At 49.1% G+C, this 13,657-nt stretch overlaps 1 protein-coding gene across 3 annotated transcripts in view; it reads right to left on the bottom strand.

The window, feature by feature from the left end:
* Herc4 (HECT and RLD domain containing E3 ubiquitin ligase 4) overlaps positions 1 to 9,401 on the bottom strand; it is a 127,456-nt gene extending 118,055 nt beyond the window's left edge. For all 3 annotated transcript variants that reach the window (XM_077680945.1, XM_077680948.1, XM_077680953.1), the window contains exons 1-4: positions 9,242 to 9,401; positions 8,490 to 8,565; positions 1,088 to 1,243; positions 436 to 621 (exon numbers count right to left, since the gene is read on the bottom strand). In XM_077680945.1, the coding sequence (XP_077537071.1) occupies positions 436 to 621; positions 1,088 to 1,235 (334 nt within the window). In that variant the 5' untranslated portion in view covers positions 1,236 to 1,243; positions 8,490 to 8,565; positions 9,242 to 9,401. The remainder of the gene's footprint in view (positions 1 to 435; positions 622 to 1,087; positions 1,244 to 8,489; positions 8,566 to 9,241) is intronic.
* Between the last annotated feature and the right edge of the window lie 4,256 nt (positions 9,402 to 13,657).

The following is a 13,657-nucleotide window of genomic DNA, read 5'->3' as shown; positions in this document are numbered from 1 at the left end:
ACTGTAACGAGTAACTCAGAGCATAAGTCGTTTCGAGAGCCGGAGCGTGCCAGGTCGTGAATGACTGCTGAACAGGGTCCTTACTGCTTGCTCCCTACGCAATGCGACTGGCATTGAACATCATCTTACAGTTGCTTCACATTTCACAGCACCGCGTGGGAGCACTTTCGGCACAATGCTGCCTTTTGGAGCAGGGTGGCGCAGGAAAGAAGGGTTGGTGCAGCAAGGCGCAAATGGCACAGCACTTCCACCCCGGCATATAATTTAACTAGGTGGTGCTCTTGGCCTTAACTATCATTGTGTCCCACCACCATCTCACCTAGAACACTGCGTGCTTGGGAGGATTTCAGCTGCACTAGAGCCCAATGCCACTGCAATTTCATCCCGTCTCTCACTTGTGACACATTCCCCTCACACAATGGCCGGAGTCCTTACCCAGCTTGCGCATGGAACGGTCCTGACCCAGCTGGCCGAAGTCATTGGAGCCACAGCTGTAGACGGAGCCGTTTGCCAGCAGCACGAGCGTGTGCCGTTGGCCACAGGCCACGTCCCGCACTGCCCGGACACCGAAGCGTCTCACCCGTTCAGGCTGGCCCACAGCTGTCTCCGTGTCCACACCCTCTGCGATGCCCCCCCAACACTTCAGCACCCTCACAAAGGTACAAGGCGTACACGGAAGCTCTCAAAAGGCTGCCAGTTTGCCCCCGTTTGGGCCAGAGCCACATCGAGCCACCCCTGGGAGGGCCCATCACATCACACATTTCCACTTCGATTAGTGACGTCGTCCTAGCTACAATGCAGGAAAGACCACTTGCTCGGGAAGCACGAGAACTCCATTGGCCCTTCACGTTTGGCTCCCTCATGTGATCGCCTCTGTTCTTCCTGCGTTTTATCGCATGCTGGACCCAGAATACATAATATACTGTGGTTGACAGTCGAACTTTAGTCAGCATGTGTCCCACTTCTCACCACCCTGTCAGTGTACGGAAAGCAATCATAAACATGCATCTGTCCACACACAAACGGACGGCTCCAACAGCCAGAGCAAAGCAAAGGGCGCTTCCTCAGCTGCCACGTTTCCCCTCACCTTTGACCTGAGTGAGTCCCAGCTCTCCGTGGGGTCCCAGGCCCCAGGAGAAGAGCAGCATGGGAGTCCCCGTGCCTGGCACTGCCCCCACCGATGGGCTGGCCCTCCCGCTGCTCCCTGTCACTGCCTCCGAGTGTGTCCTCTTCATGCTTGCCACTGCACAGCCAACAAAAAAGGCAGTACGCTCTAGGGCAAGGTAGTGACATCAGCCTTGTGGAGAACACCAGGCAAAAATGAGCTCCGAAAGAAAACTTAGGGCCTCCAATCGCAATAATTACAATTTAAAAACGCACATTTCTGAGCCCATTCAATGCCAGAAACACTACTTTGCTCACTTGTTTAAGACTTTTATGGATGATCGCATTTCCAGCCCCGTCTGACCAATAAACGATGTGCATTCTTACATGAAAGAGAGCTTTCGGAATGCTCCTTTCCCCATTTGGAATTTGACATAAGTTTCAAGGTAGCAAACATGGTTCACAAAGCAAATAAACCAGGTAAAGAATAAACCAGTCTTGCTTTCTGTATTTTATTTTGGACAAGACAGGTGACGCTGCTGCTTTACAACAGTCATTATTTTTATAACAGCTGCCATGGTTTACACAGGTGAAAATTGTCTTATTTCGATTTGTAACAAGAAAATGATAGGTTCAGTCCCTGATCGTGGTGTTAAACAAAACAGACCATAAAATGCCACATTCATGCAAAGTTTGAGTGAAAATAAACAAGCAATTTGCTTAAAAAAAGTTTTAAAAACTCTCATTTATTTTTTCAACAGCCTGCTTGAGCATCTGTTTATCCTATTGTGCAGTGATCCATTGCAGTGCACACCATACTTCCATTACTCACTTTTATTTTCCACATTAGAGATGCAGCCAAGTGTAAAAACAAACGGGCCTATTTTGGTAGGTTACAGTGCACTGAATACAAATATATCACCCGCAGATGCAACAGTTGCTCCTAATGCAGAAAAGGTCAAAAGACTCAAAACGGGTACTGCCACCCAACACATCTTTGCAAACGACAACTTGTGACGACGCAAACTGGGGATGGCAAAATGAAAAGTGTTTGTCTGAAAGCGAAAAAGAAATTGGCTGGCAATTACGATACTCCCTAATGCGATATGTGGGCGCAGCTGTTTGGCTGTTTTGACTGTGCAGAATATGTTGAGGCAAACAATTTCAGACCAACATGTTTGTATGGTTACAGAAAGCTTGTATTTGCTGTGGCTGACGAAGCACATGCACCGGTTGCCTCGCTCATTGTTCAGACCTCACTCGGGGTTCTGGCGTTCGCGGTGCGGAGCCTCCGCTCTGGCAGCTCGTTTAGCTGCAGCAGCTGACAAATCGCACGACCGGTTGCCTAAATTGCAGTGCAGCACTCACTACTGATGGCTGCTGCGGCAGCACTCACTCGTGTGTTATTTCAACGGCAGCTATGGTGAGCCTCTGCGTCGGCGGCGCGAAGCGCGCCTCAGGAAGGGACTGCGAACTGTGTCTTGGGAAGCAAGCGCACGCCCCCCTCACATTTTCGCCAAGTGTCGCGCAGTCGAGCGTCTCGTGCAGGCACAGCATACTGCCCCCTCCCCCGCACACTTTCGAAGAAGCGTACCGCGCCACCATGGCGAACCACCCTCCCCTCCCAATTTCTCGACAGTCTCCCCCTCTGCTTTCTTTCCCTCTTCGGACTTGCTATCGTTCGCTCAATGACACCGATGGCGACGCCCCTCAGCCCATAAACGGCCGCCAAAGGGCTGCACCCTAAAAAATACAGCAAGGCCATCATCATCGTCATCAGCCTGGTCGTGTTGACTGCAGGATGAGAGCCTCTCCCAAAGATCTCCAGCCTTGTCTTCCAAGTGCTAGCTGAGTCCACCCTTTGCCCCCGAATTTCCATAATTCATCTCGCCATAGAGTCCCTGGTCCACCTCCGTTGCGTTTATGATCTACTGGCAGCCACTCCATTATCCCTTTCACTGTCGGGTGCAGTGTTGCCATCGCTGGGGGTCAGACATCCGCCAAAAAGCAATGAGAAATCCACCAGATTCCGCTAGATTCTAAAACATATCCGCTAAATTTCCCGCTAGGGCCTAATTTATTTAAAAAACAGTGCAATTTCGTATGATAAATACCTTTATCATTCTTAAAACTCCCCAAAACTACGAAAGCTGAAATAACATAAGAGTCTTCCAAGGAGTCTAACTAGAACACTTGTGGCTTTAGTGCTGCGGTGGTCGTCATTTGTCAACCTCATCACAGGTGAGGCTAAAAGTTATAAATGTTCACACTGATGAAAAAAAAGAACTCACAGGTCAACGAAAAACACATCGAGGTCTTCGGCGCCGCTGTCGTCGTCTGACACCATCTCCACAGGACCGCTGGTACTTGTTAAGGGGCCAGAAAGGTGGCTTGGTTGCACATATGTTGCAGATGTCCCGATTGCACTAACAACGGTCGCGGGAAGTTCGTAATCAAAACAACTTTTCTGGTGTCGCTTCAGCCCCGCTCTTACGACGAGGATGGCGCTTGTGGTTTCAGGCTTCAGCTTGTTCCTCAGCATGAATTTTACTATGTTAAGCTGACTAAACGTCCTCTTTACTTCGGCATTTGAATACGGCAGCACAAGCATCGACATGGCAAATCCGGCCAGCTCGGTGAACGGGTTTTCGCCGCAGGCGTCCTTATAAGAGTGAACTTCACACCAGAACGACTGCGTGTATGATATTTGCTTGCAGTCCAGGAGGGTGATTTTGCTTCACGGGTTTTGAATTTTTTCGATTGTCTCAGGGGGTACTGCCATTGTTTCCAGCAGAGGAATCAATGGCTCCTTCACGACGCACAAAGCGTTTTCTACCGATAAGAGTGATGTTTTCTGGAGAACTGTGATGTTGTCTCGAAGTCGCGGTCTGATTTGATTTACTAGCATTGTAATAAAACTTATGCAGCTTTCTCGCATCACAGCTTCATCTGCGAGAGAGAACCCGTCCGTCTTCTGAGCAAATTTTACATTGTCAACGTACGTCTCAAACAGGTAGCCCAGATATGGGTTGGGGTTCAAGTGGTCCTCAAGTCTGCACGTCAGAACGTCAATCTGCTCTGTCGGAATTACAACTTTTTTAACCAAGCTTGAAAGCAAAGTGAACAAGCGTCCTCCTATTCTCTGAAGTTAAACAATTTCTGCATTTTTAGAGGACACGGAAATGGTTTCTTGCAGGGCGGTTTTGAATCGGTGCACTGCGTGAGGTATCCGCCAGAAATCCGCTATGTATGAAAATGGCCCGTCAAAAAATCCACTAGCCGCTAGACTAATTTTTTCCCCGGCAGAATAAAATGAATTCCGCCAAATTTAGCGGAAAATCCGCTAAATTGGCATCACTGGTCGGGTGTTTCTGGCTGTGACACACCTCCAGTGTCAGCTTCGTTTCCGAAATATGAGGGAAGGAACATAGTGATTTATTTGACTATGATAGCATCAGGAACGTAATGCGTCAAAAGGAAAGAGCGTGGCTGAGAAATCGCCTTTCTTCCAGATATTTTCAGTTTGCTGGCCACTTCCGGGACGACGACCACACTGTTTCAACATCAGAATCTGACGCTGTGGAACTCGCACCCCTTTCCCGGATAAGAAATTCTCAGAATGCGAATCCGAGCTCAACTCATATTTGGATAGGAATCAAAGAACCATCGCTGCTGTCCACAGTCGAAGGCCCAGCGCGGTCAGCCATCCGAAAGTAACCGCGAACACGGAGTGAGCACTTTTACCAGCTCGCACAACGCACAGAAATGAGCGAGTGAAAGCCGCGATTGAGTCATGTTTCGGTCTATTCGAGAGGCAACCATGCGCTGGGCTAACCTGGCATGTCATACCAGATGCGGAAACAGAATAAAAGAAAAACCTAGAAACCCATTGCAGATGGCACAACAACCCTTACATACGAAATCGCACGCGTGCCGCATGGCCACTCATCCCGACAGAGCACAGTGCATGGAGCGACCAAGCCCCCAGCAACGAAAGGTGGGCGCGGTCGCTCCATACTCTTTAATAAACTCGAGTCTACTTATAACGATACCGTATATAACAATATATCGGATATAACGATGAACAGCTATGGCACCATCCACTTTCATATGCTTTCTATGGGAAAATAAACCGATTATTACAATGCTCCAGTGCCGCCACACAGGATATAACGATTGAATCTGGTTCCAGCGAGCGCCGAAAATGCGAGCTCCCGCTGGCCCACCACGTCGATGACATGCCCCGCGAGCCACGATTAGTCTTGCATCAAAATGTGAAATAAACGTGTTCAAAAACAACAACATCCCTTCCACCCCTCAGAAAACGAGTCGACTGTGCCTCTTACGAGAAAGCGGAGAGGAGGAGAGCAGTTTTCCCTCCGAACCCCACCGCTTTGGCAATTGGCATCGTCCCCGCGCCCGCCCGCATGATCGCGGAGCCGCTCGCTCGCGATTCGCACGTTCGCTTGTTTTGTCACGTGTGCACTGATTTTTTAATTTGACTGGGTGCCTCTTCAACTGCCCCCGTTTTTTCCGCGGGAGGGACATCAGAGCCGATGTTTTTGGAAACATCCGAGTGCCTCACTCAAAGGCCACTGTTGCGCAGATACGTGCTGCTGATAGCGGTGACAGTGACGACTCTAACGATGCGGTTGTGCAGCCACAGGTAATGCCTTCGCAGGAGGCCCAATGCATGGCACAGTCCCTCAGGGATTTCATTTCGGCCAAAGACTTTTCTCTCAGCTAGGTGAATCACCTACAGATGCTCTTGAAAGAAATGTGCACTAGCTTCACGTGCGGCAAACAAACCTAACCGAGTATGGCTTCTTTTCCGCAAATAAGTAGTAGTACGACCTTGCTTGCATGCAAATAAAATGTTTTCAGAGCTCTTTCGTCTTTGTTTTTTCCGCAATCCGCTTATAACAATGATCGGATATAACGATGGGATTTCCTTGGCACTTGGATATTATTATAAGTGGACTAGACTGTATACCGTTGAGAGAGCTAGCGAGTGAAAATACGAGCTACTAGAAAGATTCGAAAGATGGCATGAACAGTCCAGGCGTAATCGCACACATGCCACATGGTCACTCATCCCGACAGAGTACAGCGCGCCGAGCAACCAAGCCTTCCAGCAATGAAGGGTGGGCGCGCTAGCTCCATACTCTTCAATATACAGTCATAGAGAGCTAGCGAGTGAAAATAGGAGCTACTAGAAAGATTCAACAGATGGCGCGAACAGTCCAGGCGGTGTGCACCCGCTTTGCGCTATGACGCGAATTTTTGATTGCACAATGGAAAACGTACTGGTACATCAGTCACACTGTGGAGGGGAAATGCGAAAATGTACCGGTACGTCAGTGACAGTGAAAGGGTTAAACGAATGGTCTGCTTGTTGTCCCTCATGCACATGATGTGTCCCGCCCATGCCCATCCACAGTAAGATAGAGACATGAAAATGCAAAATAAATTAATCTGGCAACTTCTGCTGATACCATTTTTAAAATGACCCTATGAATCAAGCAATAAATAAAATTTTATTAATTGCTTTGAAAATAAAAGCACAGGACAGGGGTGTTACCAAGAGATGTTAGGAGTGAGTGTGCAAAGATAGTTCATTTCTCTTTTTTAATGCCTGAATGACTGAATATCACGCTCCTCAATGCACATCTCACATTTTTGAATATCCAGATGAAATGCCAGAGCCATGCAAAGAGCTTTGCCCGTTCATGACGTACAGAGGTCAAAACTGTTAACAACAACGCGCAAATGCGTGGCTTTCGATATGCGCAGCGCAGCCTGCTGATAGCCATCGGCATGACCAGCGAGATTAGGTGATGGCGCTGCGGCATCTTGGCATGTGAAAGCCATTGCGGGTGCTTCCGTGTTTTGGGGGGCAAGGTTCGACGCCAAAAAACGGACCACGACCGCCGCCAAAGCCTATATTAAATGTTATCTTACGCTGATAACCAGTGCAGTCTTGTTATCGGCTTTGGAATGGTTCCGATATAAAAAAGGGGGAATGTGGGAGCCATACCAAAGGCAAAAACGAGACTGTGCTGGTTATCAGCATCAGATAATGTTTAATATAGGCGTTGGCGGCGGTCATGGTGAGGGACTTTTGGTGTCGAATCTCTCCCCCCAAAACAAGGAAGCATCGGCACTAGCTTTCACATGCCGCAGTCAGCAGGCTGCGCTGCGCGTATCGAAAGTCGCGCATTCGCGCATTGTTGTTATGAGTTTTGACCTCTGTACAGAATGAAACAACACAAGTGTCTGTGATGAGAAGCTCGTCACTACAGCGACAAGTGAAAAGAGGCACCAGTATTAATTCTGAGGAGCAAGTTCAAGGTCCCAAACATTACTCCTCACATCGCTCTTGTTGGGCCCCACTGCATGCTAGCAAAAGGTCCCCTACATCATTCCACACCCCCGCCTTCATGCCTGTTGTCCCTCATGAGGTGCACGAACATTTTATTCCTCACAGCAGCAATTCCCACACCCAAGGACAACATTCCTCTCTCATCACACACCTGTGTCACCACTGCAGCTCTGCACAGCCCCCTTCCCCTGAAGAATACAAAGAAATGCCAAAGTGCCAATGGGCCCTCTTGTCTTGCCACTACAACCTATTAGTTTTGCCATTTGGCTTTCTCTTGGTGGTTTTACTTTTTTTTTTTTTTTTTTGCCAACGTGAGATAACGAGGAGTCTATTTGATTTGGTTGCACTTGCTGCACTCATTCAGGTAGTGCAGCATTCGCCTCTTCAATTTTCCAGTGCAGCCTGCACTTTTCTCTTTGATTTACTGTCGGTGCAGAGTGCAGAATGAGTTCAAAGCTTTCCCTGCACTTCCCAGTGAGGAGGTGCAGACGCAGACGACAAAAGTTTCAGGACCAGTTCTGCAGTGGCGGTGCCTGCGCTGAACTGGCTGAACTAATTCTGCACCCACGCAGAAAGTGTAGACCAAATCGAAGAGACTTTACACTCAGATGTATAGCTCACAGGCTGTTTTCAGTCCTGCCAATGGACATTATTTGGCATCACTGAATTGATAAAATTCCTGCGAATAGAGCAGACCCACCTGCATCCCGCTCTTAGTACTTTTGGTATAGAACTCTGCCTATTTGCTGGCAACACAACGATATGTCATAATTATCATTAACAGCATTTTGTTTTGACCTGAACCAAGTACCAAGCGTCAGAATGAAAAAAAAAAACTCGTATTTTTCTTTAATTCGTTAACGTAGCACCTAAATGAAGTAGCCATTCCGTGATTTGAAACATCCCCACGAAATTTTAAAACACAATAAGGTTTCAAAAATGGCTTGGGTCACCAGACCAAAAAATATTTTCGAGCGGTTTATTCGGAGCTATCAAAGCTCACCTTGATATCAGAACTTCCAGAAGGGCGTCGTGAATGACGGCAGAGTGAAATTAAGTGCAGCACCACAGGAACGTAACTGCAAAGAAGAATCAAGAATTGTTTCTAGAGGCTTCCAGAAAGCTAGGTATTTTTTCCGGCTTAATCTAGGTATTTTTCCGGCCTAAATAAAGAACAGAGCACAGTAACCCAAGACGACCATTAAATAAAGAACAGAGCACAGTAATCCAAGACGACCATTATAAGAAAAGACGACAGTTAACGCTGTGCAGCTGCACGTTTGGCATTTTCAACCAACATAACAAAAATCACAGGGTGAAACATGATCTAGAACCATTGACGAGGGGGGGCTCCAGTAGTTCCTCAGCGGAGATGTAAGCGTAATAGTAGCAGTGAAAAGTGTTTTGCGTGGGTAGCTTCGGGTCCCAGAAAGTGACACAATTTGGGTGCGCGAAACAGCAGCAAACGCAGTCCAGAGTAGACGAGAAATAGTTTACCGCACATGGCTCCTGCATGAGAAACATTACCTAACAGGCCGACTGACAACGCGACGACCTCTACACACACTTGATTATCACCCCATAAGAACATCTGCAAGTGCACATTTGTGAAGGATTATTACGTCTTAAGTAAAGCATTACAACCAAGTAACTGGTGATATTACGCAACGGACGCGGAAAGAAATGCAACGGCTTCGATTCCCGTCGTCATTTCCCAAACGGCGTTCGCCGCAACAGATAGCTTGGTGCACGCACCTTGGAAGGCATTCCAGGCGTTCAATATCAATCTACCGGAGCTTGTAAACTCCTGTCGTCGGCGTTCTGGGACTCAAAACGATACGAAGCGATTACCGACAATTTTCCAAGCCTGCGAATGCGTGCACGGAGGAGTGAGAGGGTAAGAGCCAGACCCGCGGCTACAGTGGCCAAGCCAATCCAGAAAACAACCACCCTACCAGCGCCTCCTTTATACTTTCTGTCAATGCCCGGCAAAAAAACCGGAAATACACAAGCCAGAGCACCATCGGCGCTAGTGCATTGCCCCGCCGCTACGCGCCGCAACTTAAACTGGGTAAAACGCGCTTGTCCGCAGTGACCCCACGCCTGCCGCGTTGGCGACTCCGCGAGTTTCAAAAGTTTTAATGCGAAAACAAAGTAGAGATCACTCCAAAGGCGTGTACGGGGAGTAACCAACCACAAATATGTTCATTTCCCAGCTAACTGACGTTGACAACAGAAAATCAGCAGAAAGAGTTGCGGCAAAGCACGCACCAGGCTCGGGAAAAACAAAAGAGAAACAAAAATTCCCCCGCATTTCCCCGAGGGGGAGAATGTGAAAGTGCGAATGCACGGTTGTCGGCCCGCTTGCGGCGCTTGCGCTCGGCCCCCGCAGCCCACCGCCTCGCCGCCTTCTCTTCCATCTCTTCCATCGGGTTTGTAGTATCACGCCAACGCACGCCGCTGACGACGTAGTTTGAATGCGTTAAAGATATAAGGCGCGTTACTCACACTGATATCAGCGTGGCGTCCGTGGCTTAGTCTGCAGAGCGTCGCGCTGCGGCCGCAGAGTCCTCGGATCGAAACCTGGCGCCGGATGCTGTTTCTTTTTTAAATATAGAGGAGCACTGCGGACGCCGCCGCCGCCGCCGCCGGCGGTGGATGGTTTGGGGTCGCTTATAAAGTGCATTCGCACTTAAAACATTTTCCTGCTCTCTTTAGCACCCTGATCTCAAAGTTAGAGGTAGAGTACTGCACAGGCCCCGGCTGGCCCGAAAGTCCGGGCCAGGCCCGGCCCGGCCTGCAGTGGTTTATTGGCGGGCCCGGGCCGGGCCCGGACTAATGCCGCGGGCCTGGGCCGGGCTCGGGCTCGAAGCCATGGGCCTGGGCCGGGCTCGGGCTGTAATTCATGAGCCCGGCTGTTAATATTTCCGACGTGATGTGTACAAAAGAGCATGTAAAAGAATGTTGTGAGTTTATTTCCATGTGCCTCTTGATGTTAGTTCTATGCATTGTTTTAAAACGTGTTTAGGTCTGATAATCGCTGGGATGCATGGAGGAAAAATGCTGGGATGTAATTTCAATGGTGTTTCATGTAATGCATCAATATTTTATATTTTTGGGTATAACATACGAAAGATACGATTACAAGCAGTGCCGTACCCGGGAAGCAATTAATTCGGACAACCTTGAGCTTATAGCATCCTCGATTAACCGCACCGGTGCACACCGGGGCACACCGGTGCGCCTTTTCATCCTCGATAAACCACACCGGTGTGCACCGTCCGTCCTCGATAAACCGGGGCGCACCGTCGCGGTGCAATTTTTGGTTGCACCGCCGCGCACCGAGAGAGTCGATGGTGCGCCGGGGTGCAATCCCGAGATGCATCGCGGACGATGCCGGCGAAGGGGCTTCCTCCGCCGTCTGCTGCAGCGACGGCGCATCGCCGCACTCGTGTCAAGGCGGAAGGGGCTGCATATTGTTGCTGACAAGGATGGCGTGCTTCGGGCAGCGATGCGACATGCTCCTAACGGGCGGTAACAACGGCTAGAGATTGTAAATGCGGACGCGAAGTTCGTGTACTTCAAAGACGGCTGCATGCATTGCCAGACAGTTGGGAATTGACATTCGTTTCGTTCGATCGAATTATCATGAACTGTCACCGGAGTGCCTAGGCGATGAAGACCTACTTGTTTTGCTGTAACGGAAGGGCGGAACAAAACAGGCACTCGCATTATGGCTCAAACGAAGATGAGAAGCAGCTTGTATGTAGCTGTTTAGTGGAAGCGGTGGCGGTACGTTGTTCCGCATGTGTGACGGATTTAAGTTGTGCGTACATACAGTGTGTTGCGACGATAACTGGAACACTTTAAAAATTTTTCCTGAGCGATCCGCCGCTCTGTTCACGCTCAAACTTCACACAAAGGTCGCATTTTGTGGTCTATTTTGTTTGACACCGGGAACGACAACGGTACTTACCTGTTTATTCTGAAAATAAATAAAAACGATTTTCGCCTATGGGAAAATGGCGGCGATTTGGACGTGCGAGCCCGAAAACCGGGTTTTCTGATCGTCTGTTAGCTCATTTCTAGGTGCATTTTCTGATCGTCTGCTGCACCATTTGGCTCCGTACGTGAATCCCAAACATGCGTTTCACTCTGCAGGTGGTTCCGTCGTTCCAACATCAACTTGCGCTGGCTCGCACGTCCAAATCAGCGGCCATTTTCCCATAGGCGAAAATCGTTTTTATTTATTTTCAGAATAAACAGGTAAGTACCGTTGTTGTTCCCGGTGTCAAACAAAATAGACCACAAAATGCGACCTTTGTGTGAAGTTTGAGCGCGAACAGAGCGGCAGATCGCTCAGGAAAAATTTTTAAAGTGTTCCAGTTATCGTCGCAACACCCTGTATAATCATTGGCCTTCAATAAATACCACTTTCTAATAGCGCTGTGCTGTATTGCTACTTGTGAACGTTTTTATGAGTTGATTTCTTAGATTAAAAGATGGCGCCTGGGTAGAACCGCCCCGTTTGTCCTCGATCAACGCTCCGTGCCGGTACGCACCGTCGTGGGGCACTGTGCACCGCGCCGGTTTTGGGGGCAACACCGGTGCGTGTTTATCGAGGACGCTATTAGAGTGGCCCGAGCGGCGGTAAGCCACCCTAGCGGCGGCCTCTCCCATTGCTCCGCCGGGTCGACTTTCGCGCAGAAAATAAAACCGGTATAGCGGCGGCGCTGCTGTCGCCGACAACTGAACAGCCGACGCTTCCCGGCACCTGCGCGCGGCAAGATTTGCTTTGCTCGCTGCGGTGTTTTGCGCTTGCTCAGCTGATTTAGTTTGGATTATGAGGTTTAACGCGCCGGTGCTACACAGGCGATGAGGCAAGTGGTAGTGGAGGGCTCCGGATTAATTTTGATTTGGGGATCTTTAGCATGCGCCGAAATCTCGAAGACACGAGCGTTTTTCGCTTTTATCCTCCATCACAAGAGCGGCTGCCGTGGCCGGGAATCAAACCCGCACCTTTGGTCAGCTAAATCTACTTTGGTGATTTAGAAAGTAGACGCAGATCGTTATGACTCCGCTTGATCAAACTTTAAACTAGTACGACCCAACATTTATCTAACCCCCCCCCCCCCCCCCCCCAAATACTTTCTCATGTTTTAATGCGTATTCTGAAAACGTTGTTGATCTACAGTAATCTCTCGTTAACTCAAAGTCGTAAAATTAGCTGAAAATTTCGAGATAACCGCGGAGTCTTGAGTTAAGTCAAATGCAGGAAACTTTTGGCTAGGTCCCTGAAATAGCAGCTAGTGCTTCTAACAAAAGCACTATTGCATAGGGGAGATTTCGTTATAAAGGCAAAATAATTTGCAGGAAAAAAACTTTTATTACTGCAGAAGAAAGAACTGTGTTGTCCTCGGCTGTGTCGCGTTCGCATCTGCGTACCAGAAAAGCCTACTCGAGCTTCTCAATGCATCGCATGCATATCGCATGAATTGGTGGTCGCCACCGCTACATTATACCTTGCTACGAAGCAGACGCAGCATCTATTGGACCCACCGCGGTGGCTCAGTGGCTAAGGCGTTGCGCTGCTGAGCACGAGGTCGCGGGTTCGATTCCCGACCGCGGCGGCCGCTTTTCTGATGGAGGCGAAAAGCAAAAACGCCCGTGTGTACGAGATTTCGGCGCACGTTAAAGATCCCCAGGTGGTCAAAATTAATCCGGAGCCCTCCACTACGGCGCGCCTCATCGCCTGCGTTGCGTCGGCGCGTTAAACCCTACAATCAATCAATCAATCAGCAGCATCTATGTTGTATCGGCCGTTGTTGTATGTTGTATCTGCCGTCGTAGAAACTTCTGGGTGCTCCTCCGCATGATCAGCTGCGTCGTCCACAGCTATCTCAATGATGTACGCGCCAGACAGCATTCCGGTAACGGGGACACGTAGTCCGCGTAATTAAACTTGCACTTCACGGTGTTCGGTGCGTAATGGGAGTAAGCATTCGAATGGGGACCTTATCAGCTGCTTGTAGCGGACTTTGCCTTGTGTCCTCTCTGCCAGTATTTCAAGATATCCGTGGTCCTCCGAAAAAAAAAAAAAACGTTTCGGATAAAGCGGGCAAATGCGTATGGCCTATGGGAGGTAAACACACGGTAAGAAAAAGTTTCGCG

This window comes from Haemaphysalis longicornis, unplaced genomic scaffold, assembly GCF_048455015.1.
Source record: "Haemaphysalis longicornis isolate Haplotype H1 unplaced genomic scaffold, Haemaphysalis longicornis Haplotype H1 scaffold_1, whole genome shotgun sequence".
NCBI classification, from domain to species: Eukaryota; Metazoa; Arthropoda; class Arachnida; order Ixodida; family Ixodidae; genus Haemaphysalis; species Haemaphysalis longicornis.
This window is presented reverse-complemented; position numbering and strand designations above follow the sequence as displayed.